The 19,620-nt window shown below is 42.9% G+C and overlaps 1 protein-coding gene across 2 annotated transcripts in view; it reads left to right on the forward strand.

Moving 5' to 3' along the window:
* The window catches only part of BEND7 (BEN domain containing 7), a 132,002-nt gene that overhangs the window by 25,735 nt on the left and 86,647 nt on the right, over window positions 1-19,620 (forward strand). For both annotated transcript variants that reach the window (XM_069765185.1, XM_069765187.1), the window contains exon 2: window positions 8,232-8,309. In XM_069765185.1, the coding sequence (XP_069621286.1) occupies window positions 8,232-8,309 (78 nt within the window). The remainder of the gene's footprint in view (window positions 1-8,231; window positions 8,310-19,620) is intronic.

Consider the following 19,620-nt stretch of genomic DNA (forward strand, 5'->3'; position numbering starts at 1 on the left):
GGATCTGCTTCAAACTAGCATGAAAACAGCAAAAGTAGCAACATTTTTGCACAACTCTGGGTTGCACAAAAATTGGCTGGTTTTAAAGTGTTTTACGCCACATTTTTGGTGAAAATATTTACATGAATTGCCCATTTAATTCCTATACATGCAGTAAGGTTGTACTTAATTTATTACACTCTGATTCTGCATTTTGGCCTAGTTTTTGTTGAATAAGTTTTGACACTGTGTGATTTGTCATGTGTTGTTGTGAATCTGAAGTTATAGCTGCCTTTTTTTAAGACCTAAGGACCAGATTTTTTTTTATAATGCCCTGATTTATAAAACCACAGAATTCAAAGAGGGTGTACTTAATTTTCTTGTGACTACAAACATTGTCTAACTTTGCAGTCACATAAGCCTGTGCGGCTAGTGTGGCCACCCACTTTGGGAATCCCAGCCCTGCAGTGTGTTATGCATTATGCACAGTGCAGGGCTGGGATTCACAGGCAGGGCGGCCGCACAGGCGCAGTCTGCAAGACTCCATGTGAGGTAAGACGGCCAGAGCTCACTGCGCCTGCACCAGCCAGTACTAAACAGCGCAGGCGCCGGATTTCATGGGAAAACAGCGCGGAGGGGGCAGCGCCCCTGAAGATTTGAGTGACGGCAGTGTGGCGTTTCCAGCAGGGGGGTTAAGACCTGCCTCCCTGTCTAAAGAAAGGTATTTTGGCGAAGTTATAAAACGCTTTATTTTGGGAATACATGCACCAAAAACTAAAAGAACCACCTTGTTAGAATGCAGCATTACTGTTGCACAAGGTGGCTCTTTTAGTTTATAACGGCTGGAGGGGGTGACAGTGGCCCTTCAATGACTCAAGTATAATCCTAGGGTGGGAAATGCAGCAGCTACCGGTAAATGTCAAAAGTAAAAATAGATATCAATAAAAGTAAAATTAATTGAGACATCAGTAGGTTAAGTGTTTTTGAATATCCATATTGAATCAGGAGCCCCATATAATGCTCCATAAACTTTATGATGGCCACATAAGATGGTTCATATTAAAATATGCCCCATATAATCCTGCATAAAGGTTAATAATGGCCCATAAGATTCTCCATAGACACATTTGCCCAATATAATACTGCTATGGCCCCATAAGGTGCTCCATAAAGATATTTACCCCTTATAGTGCTGCACAAACGTTATGGCCCCATACAGACCCTTGACCCATATAGTGCTGCACAAACGTCATGGCCCCATACAGACACTTGCCCCATATAGTATTGCACAAACGTTATGTCCCCATAGATACTCCATACAGACACTTGCCCAATATAGTGCTGCACAAACGTTATGGCCCCATAGATGCTCCATACAGACACTTGCCCCTTATAGTGCTGCACAAATGTTATGGCCCCATAGATGCTCCATACAGACACTTGCCCCATATAGTGCAGCACAAACGTTATGGCCCCATACAGACACTTGCCCCATATAGTGCTGCACAAACGTTGATTATGGCCCCATAAGATGCTCCATACAAACACTTGCCCCATTTGCTGTTGCTGCGATAAAAAAAAAAAAATCACATACTCACCTCTCCGTCGCTCAGGCCCCCGGCACTTTCAATATTCACCTGACTTTGTTCCGGCGCCGCTCCATCTTCAGCATCTATTGCACTGACGTTCAGGCAGAGGGCGCGCACTAACCACGTCACCGCGCCCTCTGACCTGAGCGTCACTGCAGAAGACGCTGAAGACGGAGGGGCGCCCGGAACGAGGAGCAGGTGAATATCGCGCAGCGCTCCCCATTATACTCACCTGCTCCTGGCGCGGTCCCTGCAGGTCCCTGGCTTCCCGGCGCCCCAGCTTCTTCCTGTACTGAGCGGTCACATGGTACCGCTCATTACAGTAATGAATATGCGGCTCCACCCCTATGGGAGGTGGAGCCACATATGCATTACTGTAATGAGCGGTACCATGTGATCGCTCAGTACAGGAAGAAGCTGGGGCGCCGGGAAGCCAGGGACCTGCAGGGACCGCGCCAGGAGCAGGTGAGTATAATTAGACAGCCCCTGCTCCCCCTCCCCTGCCGACCCCTGGGTATGACTTGAGTATAAGCCGAGAGGGGGACTTTCAGCCCAAAAAGTGGGCTGAAAATCTCAGCTTATACTTGAGTATATACGGTACTTTGGCAGTTTCTTTAATTTTTGATAAAGTAAAAAAACACAGTCAAGGCACCCAGTGTCAGAGGTAGCAAAACATCTTTGAACCTCCACCATATTTGACTGTAGATACTGGGTTCTTTTTTTTCGTAGGCCTCATTCCTTTTTTGGTAAACAGTAGAATGATGTGCTTTACCAAATAGCTCTATCTAGGTCTCATCTGTCCACAAGACACTTTACCAGAAGGATTTTAGCTTACTGGCGTACATTTTGGCAAACTGTATTCTAGCTTTTTATATATTTATGTCAGCACTGGGGTCCTACTGGATCTCCTGACATAGCGTTTCATTCAGATGTCGACAGTTCATGCTGTCACTAATGCACCCTCAGGCTGCAGGACTGCTTGAATTTCTTTGGAACTGGATTTGGACTGCTCATTCACCTTCCGGATTATCTTCCCTTGCAACCTTTCATCAATTTTTCTCTTCCGTCCACGTCCAGGGAGATTATCCACCGTGCCATAGGTTCTAAACTTGATTATGTTAATCTCCATTGACAAAGGAACATCAATATCTCTGGAGATGGACTTGTAACATTGAGATTTATTGATATTTTTCAACAATTTGGGTTCTCAAGTTCTCAGACAGTTCTTTAATGCTTTTTCTGGTCTCCATGCTTCGTGTGGCACACACAGACACAAAATCCAAAGATTGAGTTAACCTCTCCACTTTTCATCTGGTTTCAGGTGTGATTTATATATTGCATGTTGTTTGTGTTGTTCCAATATATACAAAGGAAATAAACATGTGTATAACAAAATGTATAATTGCAATAATTTTCTGGGAGAAACACTCCATTTTCTGAAACAATTTTGAGGGTACCAATACTGTCGGCCATGACTGTACAACATACACTGATAAAAAAACAGGCAGCATTGACTCATACAGCAGGGAAGAGCAGATGTAGAGGTGTCTAGAGTTTAAAACTCTCCTTTAACACCTGTGGTTTGTTAGTGTTGTACAATTCAAAATGGGCGACTTGACTGTACACAAATAATTGATTTCCATATGGAAACCAAAATTTAGCGAGAACATTTCTTTTAAGCTGGTAATAAAACACATCTGGAACAGGCATTACCAAACCATTTAATAAGACACAAGATTCAAATATACAAAGCCCCTAGTGGATCACATAAAAACCACAGGAAACCACCAAGCACGTGGAGTTAAATTTGTGGAGTCGCAATTGTTAGCAATGTACAGACTCCAGTTTTAACTCTGTCACCACCAAGCCTGTTTTCACCTTCCTCACCAGGCCAATTTTTGACTTCTGACTAGAGATGAGCGAATTTGTTCGGGTTCCCTCTTATTTGGTAAGCTGCAGAGGGGACCCGGCTTCCTGGATCGCGCTGGCCGATCAGCTGATCAGCGCCGCAACTGCATGTGTCGCAGTCATGACACATACATGGAGAACCCAACAAACAGGCTCAGCTGATCGGCCACCGCGATCCAGGAAGCTTATTTGGTAAGTGCTATAGCTTGCCGAATAAGAGGGAACCCGAGCAAATTCGCTCATCTCTAGTGACCTGTGTCACTTTATCAGGTAACAACTTTGGAAAACATATTCTAGTGATTCTGAGATTGTTTTTTTCATGACATGTTGTACTTCATGCTAGTAATAAATTTTAGTCGAAATTGTTAGGTTGAACAATTTAATAAAATGTTCACTTCACTTAAGTTGCCTACTCCTGGCCTAATGGATATTGATCAGGTGCGCACCAAAGAAATAAACATATAACAACACACAGTTATATGTAAACTCTTCATGATCAATCTATGGCCCAGCTGCACGGGAAAAAGAGACTTTATTCAGGCAAGACACAGATTTATATATCCCCTGTAAGGGGGCTCGGTTAGCTCTAAAATGGGAGTGATCGGATGCATTCCATTGGTTAGTGGGTTGGGCAATGAGCAAGTCCATGGGTGGATCCATGAGGTCATCAGGGTGGGTTGGTCCATGAGGTCATCAAGGTGGGCGTCACTGTGGGTGGATCCATGAGGTCACCAGGGTGGGCGTCATCTTGGATACCAGCCAGGCAGCCACATGGCTCTCTGATACAGGAAATGGCAGCCATCTTTAGGCTGTGTTCACACGTTGCGGTTTTTTCACGGTTTTTTCGCGGTTTTTCCTGATAAAAACGCTATAAAACCGCAAAAAACCGCGTACAATAAGCATCCCATCATTTAGAATGAATTCCGCATGTTTTGTGCACATGATGCGTTTTTTTCCGCAAAAAAAAAACGCATACCGCACAAAATCCGGACATGCTCTATCTTTTTGCGTTTTTTTTGCGGATTTCCCACTCCAAAATGCATTGGGAAGTGTCCGGAAAAAAACGCGGCAAAAACGCGGCAAAATCGCTGCAAAAACGCATGCGGTTTTCTTGCGGATTTCATGCAGAAAATGTCCGGAATTCTCAGGAATTTTCTGCATGAATTCCTGAACGTGTGCACATAGCCTTAGTGCCTTACTTTCATCTAAAAAAACTTATGTAAGATCAAACAATACACGCTATGGGTCGCTTCTCTCAACCTCTTATGTCTTGAGGTTAATTAAGTATTTGATCTTATGGCTCTCCTCAACAATATCATTTGCCTTTATTCATGAAAATATCTCAAATTTCACAAAAAATTTGAAAATTTAGCTATTTTCAAACTTTGAATTTTTTGCCTTTAAACCAGATAGCTATACTACAGAGAATAATTAAAAAATAACATTTACCACATGTCTACGTTATATCAACATTTTTGAAACATTATTTTTTGAGGGGTGGGAAGTTAGAAGTGTTAATTGTTTTTCAGCAATTTCAAAATTTTCCAACAAAATTTACAATGCCAATTTTTTTAGGGGCCACATCCCATTTGAAGTGATTTTGAGGGACCTATGTGACAAAAAATAAACAAAAGTGGCACCATTTTAAAAACTACACCACTCAAAGGGCTCAAAACCACATTCAAGAAGTTTATTAACGCTTTAGCTGCTTCACAGAAATTAAAGAAATGTGCAAGGAAAAAATGAAAATTTCAAAGAGTATGCTTATGCCCCATATGTGGTGGAAAAGGGCTGTTTTGGCACATGGTATGGCTTGGAAGGGAAGGAGAACCATTTGACTTTTGGAATACAAACTTATATTGAATGGATAGCGGATGTCATGTTGCGTTTGCAAAACCTTTGATGTGCCTAAACAAAGGAAATTCAAAACAAGTGACCCCATTTTGGAAACTACACCCCTAAAGTAACTTATCTAGAAGTGTGGTGGGCACCTCAATCTCTCAGGTGCTTCACAGAATGTTATAACGTTGAGCTGTGAAAATGCAAAAATACATTTTTCCAACAAAAATGTTGTTTTAGCCTCACATTTTTCCTTTTCACAAGGGTAATGGGAGAAAATTGTCTATACAATTTGTTGTGCAATTGTCTTCTGAGTACGCCAATATCCCATGTGTGGGGAATACTACTGTTTGGGTGCACGGCAGGGCTCGGCAGGAAAGGAGAGCAAATTGAATTCAGAAGTGCAATTCTGGCTGGAATAGATTTCAGATGCCTTGTCACAAGTGAAGAGCCTCTGACATGCTAAAATAGCAGAAACCCCCACAAGTGACCCCATTTTGGAAACTACACCAGCTGTTAAGAAGGGGTTGTCCAGTAATTGTAGTTATTAACTTTAACTTGAGTTTCCAAAAGTTTTAGAAATAGGAGTTGTATGATATTTATGTTCTATCAGTGTAAGGTGTTAGTATTTTACTAAAGTAAATTTGGTAATTGCTAAATATTGGCTGTTTATAAAGGAGTTGTAATGTGGAGAAATAGAGAAGTCTGAGGAGAGGAGTTTGGCTCACTGACACCCCAGACCTGCAAATCACAGCTATTCTACAACATAATAAAAGGGACTGAATAATTTTGAATATCCGAGTAGTGGTTTTTGGTCGGGTCAATTATTATGATTGTTCTGTGTTAATAATCAGTTTTTGTAAGTTGTATATTGCATACATATGTTGTAGAAAAATTACACGTGTAAATTTTGTCTGTTATGAGCACTATTTAGCCTTCTGCCAGCAAAGCCAACAGATCACTGGGGGTTGCAGCAACAAGCCGATGTGTTAAAGGAGTCTTGTCAGTTGGTTTGGGCCTGTAAGGCAATGTTCACATGTTGCTTTTTTGCAGCGTTTTTTTTCTGCAGGAAAAACCTGCTTGAAGCTGCTGCAAAAAAGTAGGTTTTGCCGCGTTTCTGTGCTGCGGTTTTTAGCTGCATTTTTTATGTCTCTTGTCTGTGCCAAAGTTTAATGCCCCCCAAAAAAATATATGATGCAACTTCCTTAAGGTTTTTCTACCAAAAATGCAGCAAAACCTGAAACCTGCTTTTCTGCTGTGTTTTTACAGCATTTTTGCACTTACCCATCGTTTCCTATGGGTGAAAAAACGGTGCAAAAACTCTGAAAAAAATGCTGAAATAAGTAACATGCTATAGTTGCAGATTACTGAAATGTTTTAGGCCTTGCTGGTACTGCAGCAAAAAGGCTCAACAAAAACACAACGTGTGAACATAGCTGAAAACAAATAGCCTGATATAGCAGTCCTGTAGAGATTCACTATTCTATAAGTTATAACTTCAGCAAGAAAGTAACTAGGATCGGAGCGTGCGGCTGCGTAGCAATACATACAGCAGCACGCTCCGCTCCTGAGTGCCGGGTGCAGTTCCGGGTATTGACGTGCGAGACTCATCCGAGTCTCTCGCGTGTGAGTATGAGCCCTTAGATGGACAGTTCTACTGATAGACTGCATCTAAATAGTGCCACCTAATTGTACGCCAGGCAATTGATTTGTTTACTGCAACTTTAGCTTGCAGTAAGAAACTTTTGGTTCTCTGGAAAGTGTGTAACTTTTGGGCCATCATATTAAATGCATTGTTGAACCATAAATGTAGTATTATCCAAGAAAATCTTTTTATCACGTGGAAGCTATGAATGTAAACTCTATAACTATAATGGTATGTTTCCACAGTCTGTATATGCTGTGGTTTGGACGCTGTGTACATCCGCAGCATCCAATCCGCAGCAGCCAGATGTAACAGCATAGTGGATGGGATTTTATTAAATCCCTTCTCCACTATGTGTGCACGGCTACCTCCGGCTTCCCTGCGTATACGAACATGCGGCACGTCTTTCTAGACTGCAGCATGTCTATTTATCTTGCGGAGACCCTCAGTCTCCGCAAGATAAATATCACCGTCCAATGTATAGGATATGGTGATTCCGCACAGTTCAATGAACACATGCGGAATCACCGCGCGTACAAAAGCCGTCAGCGCTTTAGACGGAGCTGCGTCCAGTCAGCAGCAAAGACTGACCATGGCAACATACCCTGAGGCTGGGGTCACACTAGCAATGAATACTGACGAGTGCTATATGATAAAACATCGCATAGCACTCGGACCAGTATTCATCTATGGGGCAGCTCACATCAGCGTTTTTTTTTCTCGGCCGTTTTCAACGTGCGCGTGAAATCGCAGCCTATGGGTACGAGTGAGACCACGCGCATCACTCAGATCATACGAGTGATGTGCGATATACGCTGACCCTGGCAATGGAGGAGATGGAAAAATTCATATGCGAGAGGCTCGGAGCACAGACGCATGACACTCGGCTCCCGCTCGCTGAGGGTCATTAGCATATCGCATCCGATGCTCTCGCATCAGATGCCGTACTCTAGCCTGACCCCGGCCTTAAAGTCCAATACCCTGCATTACTTTTTCAGATAAGTATATACCTGGCTGCAGTCATGCAGCTAGGATCTGATTTATGCTGCTCTTGGTTTGGGTGACAAGTTCCTGTTAGCAGCTTCTTGTTTTTCTTTCTATGGCCAACATGACCAATGTAGCCATCCTGTAATGATAAGTTAGGTCAGCATGGTAAGGAAAATATTCATAATTTTAAGTGCATCTGTTGTTAAGCTGTTCTTTTTCTCATATTGCTTTTGTTTGCATTAAGTGTAATATCGTTTTCCCAGAAAGTTGCCTCTGTTTTTCAGATTACCATTCTGAAGTATATAAGTCCCAAGACTACAGTGACATCAATGGAGAATCCATCGAGTTCCATCATTTTTCTGGTAAAATATTGAAAAATGTGTTAACTCCGTACCACAACATTTTATATACTATAGTATATGTTTATCTCACCTTGAGTCCAGTGGCATTAAAGACAACACTTTAAGTAATTTTTTCACGTTGAACTGAATACAGGATGTAATAGTGGCTGCAGAGCAGAATAAAATATTTTGTTTTGTTTTTTTTAATTCTGCCTCTCTCTTGTAGAGATATTAGCAATCAAAGTATTTAGCACCTAATGAGTTAGGGTATGTGCCCACGATCCGGAATAGCAGCATTTTGTATGCAGCTCACCTACGCTGCGTCCAAAACGCTGCCTTTTAGGTTACAAGCACAGTGGATGGGATTTATAGAAATACTGTGCCCACTGTGCTTCTATTTGACGCAGCGTAAACTCACCCGCGATTACGAGCCGCAGCATGTCAGTTATCTGCAGTGGAGGTACTAGACATGATTCAATGAACACAGGCGGATTTACCTGTGTGATTAGAAGGCAGGGTTATGGATACAACGAAAATATGCTGCGTCCAAAACGCGGATAGATATTGTTTGTGGGAGCATAGGCTTAATGTTCAAGTCGTTATTATCAGAGAGTTTTCACTGGGGTGTGTTCTTCTCCACTAAGGAGAGGCATAACTCAAAATTTAAAAATTGCATTGTGCGGTATCATGTATCACTCTTAAAGAGAACCAATGCAAGAAATTAGATCCATCTATTTCCTTCTTGTGTCGGAGATGTGACTTGCTGACAGGATCTATATTCCATCTATTCTGGGACTGTGTCATGACCGCAGGTGGCTCACGTGGTTCGTGAACCCATTGTGCTACAGGACCGGGCTTACCTAGTAAAGGGCGTAGCTAGGTGGCTACCTGGTGTTCATTGGAGCTCCTGATGGTGGAGTCAGGATTGAGCTGCAAGTAGCCGTCAGGTACCACTCCTAGGCAATCCCCGATACTGCAGCTGCTGAACCAAAGGAACTGGTTAGCTGACAAGGACATGGACAACTGTACAAACTTTGTTTGAACAAGTCTTTTATTTAGACTTATTATTAGATCCTGAACACTTTTTACTTAATATTTTCCCGTAAAATAAATCTAAAAGAACTGTTAGACTTCTCCTAAACATATTGACGGCCGCAAGATGTTTGACAGCTTCTCATCTAATATATAAAGCTGAATGTGTGTATGTATGTATGTATGTATCTATGTATGTGTGTATGTCCGGGATTGGCATCTGCACTGTCGCAGCTACAGTCACAAAACTTTGCACAGTCACACGTCTGGACCCCGAGAGCGTCATAGGCTATGTTGTGAGGCGAAATTTTAACCCCGCGCGTTCCAATTCACCAAACAATTTTGCCCCTACCTACATAATGGGGAAAAAGTGAAAGGAAAAGTGTTGGAGGCGTCACAGCCACAGAATTCTGCACACTCACACGTCTGGACCCTGAGAGCATCATAGGCTATGTTGTGAGGTGAAATTTTAACCCCGCGCTTTCCAATTCACCAAACAATTTTGCCCCTATCTACATAATGGGGAAAAAGTGAAAGAAAAAGTGTTGGAGGCAAATTGACAGCTGCCAGATGTGAACAAGGGGGACTTAAAGAATGAGAGCGATGGCGCCAAAGAGTATATACCGTACAGTTACTAAGGTGGGGCCCCGACATGGGATACTCACCACACACGGGGATATGAACACACACATAAAATGTGCCACACACTACCACGTGCTTGAACACATATACCACCCTCAGCACACATTTCACCACACATATACCAACCTCGCCACATAAAAGTCGAAACACAAAAGTCGCAGCTCAAAACTCGCCACGCGCAAAACTCGCCACATGCAAAACTAGGCTCACGCAAAACTCGCCACACGTTCAAAACTCACCTCATGGAAAACTCGCCACACGCAAAACTTGCACACGCGGAAAAATTGCCACATGCACAAAAGTTGCAACACATGCAAAAGTTGCCTCACACAAAACTTGCACATACTCAAAACGCACCACACATAAACCTCGCCACACACAAAATTTGCTGCACACAACTTGCCACACTAACCTGTCACATGCAACTCGACACACAAAAAGTTGCTACACGCATGTCGCCACACACAACTCAACACACACAACTTGACACATGAAACTCGCCCTAAAACACACACAAGTCTGGTATCATCCTTCAAAAATAAAAATCTGATTAATAAGCAGACAAACTACAAGAGCAACAACTGTACAATATAGGAAATACGGCAGCTGTCAGTCACATGACCTGTCTATCATGTGTATGTGTGAGCTAATATAAACTGCCGGGGGAGGGCTTCCTGTTGGCTGGGGATTTATCAGGCTGCCAATTTAGCTTACAAATACTGAGGTAAAAATACTGACCAAATAACGTGTGAACGCACTCTAATACAGGAGGAGATGACACACAGGTATATACTATATACAGGGGAGATGACACACAGGTATATACTATATACAGGAGCAGATGACACACAGGTATATACTATATACAGGAGCAGATGACACACAGGTATATACTATATACAGGAGGAGATGACTTACAGGTATATACTATATACAGGAGGAGATGACACACGTATATACTATATACAGGAGGAGATGACACATGGCTATATACAATATACAGGAGGAGATGACATACAGCAGGTATATACTATTTACAGGGGAGATGACATACAGGTATATACTATATACAAGAGAAGACATACAGGTGCATACTATATATAAGGGAGATGACAAACATGTATATACTGAGGTGAAAATGAGGGGTGTGAGGTGAAAATGAAAAGGTGTGAGTGCAAAATGAGAGGAGTGAGGGAAAATAGTGGAGTGATCGGAAAATGACAGATGTGAGGTCGAAATGACAAGAGAGAAATGAATATTTACTGCATTCCTGAACTGCCGCTCAACCAGCTCTACCCTCTCCTAGTGTATCCTCACCCATCCCCTGTAGACTGTGAGCCTTAGCGGGCAGGGTCCTCTCTCCTTCTGTACTTGTGTGTGCATTGTATTGCTCATGTGGATTATACTTGTCTATATATGCCCCTTTTTTCACATGTAAAGCACCATGGAGTAAATGGCACTATAAAAATGAGCAATAATAATTCCACGCCCATGAGCGTGGAGGGCAATGAATATTCATTTCTCTTTAATAGCATCCCGGTATTATTGGCCCCCATCCCCATCCTGGTATGCATGGTCCCATCTTTATCCTGTTATGATTGGCCCCCATTCCTATCCTGGTATGCATAGCCCCATCAGAAACCCATCTTGTCCCGATGCCAGCAGCTGCTTTATGTTTGTAAGCAGCGCATGGCACGGGCGTCATGCGCTGCTTGTAAGCCGAAGGGCAGCTGCTGGAATACTCAATGGTCTGCATGCCAGGACTGTGTGCGCTGAGAGCAGTGAGTATTCATTGCTCTTTGATAGCGAGCACAGTGTCAGCCTGAGCCTTCCTGCAGCTGCCAGCAGTCATGTATGCCCGCTACTTAAGAGAAATTAATATTCACCTCTCTCCACGCTCATGCAGATAGATCTGTTGGGGGGTTGAGTGAGATGGGGGAAAATGATAAATTCTGTATTGTCCATGTTAAGTTTTAGACATCTAGCAGAGAAGAAGGATGAAATAGCAGACAGATATTGTGGGATTTTGATTAGTAAGGAGGTCGCTTGGACTTGGCGGTTAGTAGGTCATTGTAGACTTTAGTCGGGACAGATTCAGTGGAATTATGCTGCCTGAAGCCAGACTGTAAGCAGTCAAAAAGTGAGCATGAGGAGAAGTAGGAGGACAGTTCAAGATGGACTTTTTGTTATAGTAGTTTTGAGGAATAGGCGAGAAGTAATATGGGGTGATAGCTAGACACAGAGGAAGGTTCAAGGGAGGGCTTTTTGAGCATGGGTGTGATCGAGACATGTTTGAAGCATGAGGGGAAAATGCCAGTTGTTAGTGATAGGTTGAAGAGATGGGTTAGGGTTGGGATGAAGTGAGACTGGATTTGGTCGAGTGCACGGGTGGTGAGATGTAATCTTGACAGTAGATAGGAAATTTGATTTTCTGTAATGGTGGAGATGCTGGTTTTGGAGGAGAAGGAGGGCCAAATATTTATGAGGAGGGGTCGTGAGGGCTGTAGGCCAAAGCATTCTCTGATGTTATCGATCTTCTGCTTGAGGAATGAGGAAAAGTCTTCAGCTGAGAACATAATTGAAAGTATTGAATAGCTGTTCAGGGAGCATATGGGAGATGAGAAGTAGGTTTGTTTTGTTGCAGTGAGTGTGGACTTGAAAGGTAGACACCTTTTGCTCTATAACCCCATTGCGGAACCCTGTAGCGTTAGACGCATTCCTGATTCCGTGGAACCATCAGTTGGCATACCCTTTTTCCACAATCGCACTAATACCAGCAGTCCTGAGGAAAATACGGGAAAACAAAGCTCGTGCAGTCCTGATAGCCCCATTCTGGCCAAAGAGGATCTGGTTTTCATGGATGAGAAGGATGTCGATCTCCGACCCCTGGGTGCTCCCGGATCTTCCAGATCTCCTCTCCCAGGGACTAGTACAGCATCCACAGGTTGCAAGTTTACACTTGACAGTCTGGAATTTGAAAGGGAGCTGTTAGAAAATAGAGGGTTCTCGCCGGGGCTGGTGTCAACCCTGCTGCAAAGTAGGAAACCGATTACGACCAAACAGTACTGGAAAATATGGACAAAATTCCTGTCGTCCTCGATCACTAAATTAGATGAGGGAGTTCCTCTTAAAGCCATACTAGAGTTCCTGCAGAAGGGGTTGGAAATAGGTCTGGCCACAAGTACCCTAAAGGTCCACGTAGCAGCTTTGGGGGCTCTATTCAATTACAATCTAGCTGGGAATCGTTGGGTTTCCAGGTTCATTAAAGCAGCAGGGAGGTCAAGACCTCTACCCTTATGGAGTACCCTCAGTGGGATTTAAATTTAGTCCTTACGGTCCTGACTAAACCTCCCTTTGGACCTTTGGCAGATGTTCCATTGAGAATCCTATCTCTTAAAATATCCCTATTGGTTGCCCTCACCTCTGCACACAGGGTTAGTGATATACAAGCCTTATCAGCCAGCCCCCATTCACACAATTCCTGGATGATAGGGATGTTCTCAAAACTGATCCAGCCTACTTCCCAAAAGTAGCTTCTCGATTCCATAGAGCACAGGAAATATCCCTTCCCTCCTTTTGTCCTAACCCCAAGAATGAGGAGGAAGACCTTACATATGTTGGATGTTAGGAGATGCCTGATCCATTACATAGAAGCCACTAGGGAGTGTAGGGAGGATAGATCTCTCTTTGTATGTTTCCAGGGTTCCCGGAAAGGGAAAAAAGCCTCCAAAAGCACCCTAGCAAGACGCCATCAACCTGTCGTATTCATCAAGTGGGGTGCCCATAGCGGGGAAAATCAGCTCACTCAACGAGAGCAGTAGCAGCCTCCTTGGCGGAATGGGGCCGGTGCTTTAATTGATCAGATATGTAGAGCCGCTACCTGGTCTTCACCCTCTACATTCTTTAAGCACTATAGATTGGACCTTATCTCTTCTTCAGACCTTACCTTTGAGAAAAGGGTGCTGGAAGCGATGGTCCCTCCCTAATGTACAGTCTCTACAATTCTCTCTGTGGTGCCATCATGGGGGACAGAGAAAAATATTACCGATAACAGTATTTCTCTGAGCCCATGACGGCACCCGTACATTCCCTACCTTCACGAGTGGGTGTGCACACTAATAAAATGTTTCCTATGCTAATACTTAAGTAAATAGTCACGCGGTATCCCGGTTAAGACTTTGAGTCATGTTGAAATTATATTTTGTTTATTAACCTAAGTTCCCATCATGGTCTGTAAACAACTGATGCGGGAGAAAGGTACCACCTTTTTATCTGTAGGTTTCCTGTCCTTGGTGGGCGGATCCCCTCTCTCTGTGGTGCCGTTATGAGCTCAGAGAAATACCGTTATCGGTAAGTAACTATTTTTTTCTTACCTTTCATGTTACATCGGGGGCTTATCTACAGCATTACAGAATGCTGTAGTTAAGCCCCTGATGCCAGTGGCCTTAGCTCATATACGATTTTTGTGGTGACAGATTCCCTTTAATGAGCAGGGCCACTTGATCGCTCGACAGGAAGAGCTGCTGGAGCCAGAACGAGATGCATCAGGGCACGCAGGAAGGTGAGTATTATGTTTTTGTTTTTTTTTACTAGGGAACATGCATAGAAGGATAGGGGAGCCATGCATACAAGGACAGGGATGGGGGAACCATGCATACCAAGACATCGATGGGTGAACCATGCATACAAGGACAGGGATGGGGGAGCCATGCATGCCAAGACAGGGATAAGGGGACAATGTATACCTGGCTTATACTTGAGTCAATAAGCTTACCCAGTTTTTCGTTGCAAATTTAGGTGCCTCGGCTTATACAACCCCCTGGCAAAAATTATGGAATCACCAGCCTTGGAGAATGTTCATTCAGTTTTTTAATTTTGTAGACTAAAAGCAGATCACAGACATGGCACAAAACTAAAGTCATTTCAAATGGCAACTTTCTGGCTTTAAGAAACACTAAAAGAAATCAAGAACAAAAAATGTGGTAGTCAGTAATAGTTATTATTTTTAAAACAAGCATAGGGGAAAAATTATGGAATCACTAATTTCTGAGGAAAAAAATTATGGAATCGCCCTGTAAATTTTCAATCCCAAAACTAACACCTGCATCAAATTAGATCTGCTCGTTAGTCTGCATCTAAAAAGGAGTGATTACACCTTGGAGAGCTGTTACACCAAGTGGACTGACATAAATCATTGCTTCAACACGAGATATGTCAATTGAAACAAAGGAGTGGATTATCAAACTCTTAAAAGAGGGTAAATCATCACGCAATGTTGCAAAAGATGTTGGTTGTTCACAGTCAGCTGTGTCTAAAATCTGGACCAAATACAAACAACATGAGAAGGTTGTTAAAGGCAAACATACTGGTAGACCAAGGAAGACATCAAAGGGTCAAGACTGGAAACTTAAAGCATATGTCTCCAAAACAGGAAATGCACAACAAAACAAATGAGGAACGAATGGGTGGAAACTGGAGTCAACGTCTGTGACCGAACTGTAAGAGACTGCCTAAAGGAAATGGGATTTTTCATACAGAAAAGCTAAACGAAAGCCATCATTAACACCTAAACAGAAAAAAACAAGGTTACAGTGGGCTAAGGAAATACAATCGTGGACTGTGCATGACTGGATGAAAGTCATATTCAGTGATGAATTACGAATCTGCATTGGGCAACGTGATGATTCTGGAACTTTTGTTTGGTGCCGTTCCAATGAGATTTATAACTGCCTGAAGAGAACATGCAAATTTCCACAGTCATTGATGATATGGGCTGCATGTCAGGTAAAGGCACTGGGGAGATGGCTGTCATTACATCTTCAATAAATGCACACGTTTATGTTGATATTTTGGACACTTTTCTTATCACATCAATTGAAAGGATGTTTGGGGATGATGAAATAATTTTTCAAGATGATAATGCATCCTGCCATAGAGCAATAACTGAAAACATTCCTTGAAAAAAGGCACATAAGGTCAATGTCATGGCCTGTAAATAGTCCAGATCTCAATCCAATTGAAAATCTTTGGTGAAAGTTGAAGAAAATGGTCCATGACAAGGCTCCAACCTGCAAACCTGATCTGGCAACAGCAATCAGAGAAAGTTTGAGCCAGATTGATGGCGAGTACTGTTTGACACTCATTAAGCCCATGCCTCAGAGACTGCAAGCTGTAATAAAAGCCAGAGGTGGTGAAACAAAATACTAGTGATGTTTTGGAGTGTTCTTTTGTTTGTTTGTTTTTCATGATTCCATAATTTTTTCTTCAGCATTGAGTGACTCCATAATTTTTCCCCTAGGCTCGGTTAAAAAAAGTAACCCTTACTGACTACCACATTTTTTGTTCTTGATTTCTTTTAGTGTTTCTTAAAGCCAGAAAGTTTCTATTTGAAATGACTTTAGTTTTGTGCCATGTCTGTGATCTGCTTTTATTCTACAAAATTAAACAACTGAATGAACATCCTCCAAGGCCGGTGATTCTATCATTTTTGCCAGGGGTTGTACTCAGGTCGGCTTATACTCGAGTATATACGGTAGTTTAACCCCTTCATGACCGGGGGATTTTTCGTTTTTCCGTGTTCGTTTTTCGCTCCCCTCCTTCCCAGAGCCATAACTTTTTTATTTTTCCGTCAATTTGGCCATGTGAGGGCTTATTTTTTGCGGGACGAGTTGTACTTTTAAACGACATCATTGGTTTTAGCATGTCGTGTACTAGAAAACGGGAAAAAAATTCCAAGTGCGGTGAAATTGCAAAAAAAAGTGCAATCCCACATTGGTTTTTTGTTTGGCTTTTTTGCTAGGTTCACTAAGTGCTAAAACTGACCTGCCATTATGATTCTCCAGGTCATTACGAGTTCATAGACACCAAACATGACTAGGTTATTTTTTATCTAAGTGGTGAAAAAAAATTCCAAACTTTGCTAAAAAAAAAAAAAAAAAAAAAAAATTGCGCCATTTTCCGATACTCGTAGCGTCTCCATTTTTCATCATCTGGGGTCAGTTGAGGGCTTATTTTTTGCGTGCCGAGATGACGTTTTTAATGATAGCATTTCGGTGCAGATACGTTCTTTTGATCGCCCGTTATTGCATTTTAATGCAATGTCGCGGCGACCAAAAAAACGTAATTCTGGCGTTTCGAATTTTTTTCCCGCTACGCTGTTTAGCGATCAGGTTAATACTTTTTTTTAATTGATAGATCGGACGATTCTGAGCGCGGCGATACCAAATATGCGTAGATTTGATATTTTTTTATTGATTTATTTTGATTGGGGCGAAAGGGGGGTGATTTAAACTTTTATGTTTTTTTTATTTTTTTCACATTTTTTTAAACTTTTTTTTTTTAACTTTTGCCATGCTTCAATAGCCTCCATGAGAGGCTAGAAGCAGGCATAGCACGATCGGCTCTGCTACATAGCAGCGATCTGCTGATCGCTGCTATGTAGCAGAATTGCACGTGTGCTGTGAGCGCCGACCACAGGGTGGCGCTCACAGCGACGGGCAATCAGTAACCATAGAGGTCTCAAGGACCTCTATGGTTACCATTCACAAGCATCGCCGACCCCCGATCATGTGACGGGGGTCGGCGATGACATCATTTCCGGCCGCCCGGCCGGATGCGGTAATTAAATGCCGCTGTCTGCGTTTGACAGCGGCATTTAACTAGTTAATAGGTGCGGGCAGATCGCGATTCTGCCCGCGCCTATTACGGGCACATGTCAGCTGTTCAAAACAGCTGACATGTCCCGGCTTTGGTGCGGGCTCACCGCGGAGCCCTGCATCAAAGCAGGGGAGCCGGCATCGGACGGTATAGTACGTCCGATGCCGGCAAGGGGTTAATTTTCAGTCTCATGCTCTTGTTTATTGGGGAAATAAGCAGATGTCAGAGGTGTCTAGCAGTGGCTTACTTCTCTCTCATCATTGACAATATATCAACTTTTGGCTAAGTGTTCATGTGTGTGGGAGAGTCTGGAGTGAAAGATATCTGCCAAACGAATTGTTGGCCAACAGCTTTTCTCATGTGTATGGCTAGCTTGATGGCAAGAGCAGAGAGAGCCATCATAAGCAGGAGCTCTGATGAATTTGCAAAATCTTTGTAGGGCTTTCAGCTACATGAAGAATTACACACACTCTTTTGCAGCAAAACAGAATATTCTAGAGACGACTATTTCAAAATTTGCTTATCTTTAAAGAAGCAAATGAACAATAAAAATTACAAATCTGTATGGAGGTGTGCATAACCGCTAATTGCACGTCAGGATTTTCTGCAGAATTTTCCTGAGCAAAACTGGGCTTTTTCTGCAGGAAATCCACGTGTTTTTTTTGCGTGTTTTTTTTCCGGAGCTTCCCAATGCATTAAATAGCGGGGAAAATGCAAACAATCCGCAAAATTAGTGAACATGCTGCGTTTTTTACCACATGCGATTATGTGCACAAAAATTGCAGAATGCATTAAAAATGATGGCATGCTTATGTATGCGTTTTTAAGCGTTTTCCCCGCGGAAAACGGAAAAAAAACCTCGAAAAATCCTGAACATGTGCACATAGCCTTACACTCTGTCAAAGTGTGTAACGTATAATTTAAAGTTTCAGTAACCACAGCTATTTTAGCAGTCTGTGCTTATCCACACACATTTACATCCACATTGATCAGTGCATAGACACATTCTGTACGTCTGCAGTCTGAATGGACACTTGTGTATACCGTATTTTTCGGACTACAAGACGCACCCAGGTTTTAGAGGTGGAAAATAGAGAAAAAATATTTGAAGCAACAAAAACAAGTGGTAAAATTTAATAACATACTATTATATGTGGTGTTATTATATAAAATAGTATGTTATTATTTTGGAAGCTACGGATAGAAGATGGTGCTGCAGGACCAGTGTGGTGTCTGTAAAGTACTGTATGAAGATGCTGGAGGGTGAGTATAAGAATGGGGGCACAGGGCTTATATTTAAAGCACCACTCCAGAACTGAAAAATAACACTGGAGTGCTGCTTTAAGATCCCATTGGGAGAACTATAACTCCCAGCATGTCCTGTAGATCCTATGGCATGCTGGGAGTTATAGTTCACCACAGGAGTGGCAGCGTGCTTTATTGTGTGTTGTAGTGACTAACCTTTTAATTGTGGCAGCCAGCCAGCCACACTGTGGTGAGATAAAAAGCTGGAGCATCCCATGACTGCACACACAGAGCCCTCCTTCTTGTTGCCTCTCCACAGCTCAGGTCATAAGAGGAAGCCAGCAGATTCTGAAGGACCTGTGATGACGTCAGAAGAGGGAGGGCTCTGTGCTGTCATGTGATGCTCCAGCCCACCCACTTCATGACATCACACAGGTCCTTATGCATCCAGCACAGGCAGGTATGCAGCGATCTTGTCCCCTCTGACCCCTGCTGCCCCCTCTTTCTCTAGACACAGATCTCCTCAGCTGATGCAGGAATCGGGCGCTGGGGAAACCATGTGCGCCCCTGTTTCAGTGAAGGAGTATTCATGTGCTGCTCACTGCTCAGCTGACAGGTGGGCGGGGAAGCGGCTAATGAATATTGACTGCACTTTAATCATCGGGACCACTGGTTTCCCCAGTGCTGGATTCCAGGCAGCTGGGACATTTTTCTGCCTCCTTCAAATGGGATCACAGTGCGATCCCACTTGCTGCTG

The sequence above is a fragment of the Ranitomeya imitator genome, chromosome 4 (genome assembly GCF_032444005.1).
Source record: "Ranitomeya imitator isolate aRanImi1 chromosome 4, aRanImi1.pri, whole genome shotgun sequence".
NCBI classification, from domain to species: domain Eukaryota; kingdom Metazoa; phylum Chordata; class Amphibia; order Anura; family Dendrobatidae; genus Ranitomeya; species Ranitomeya imitator.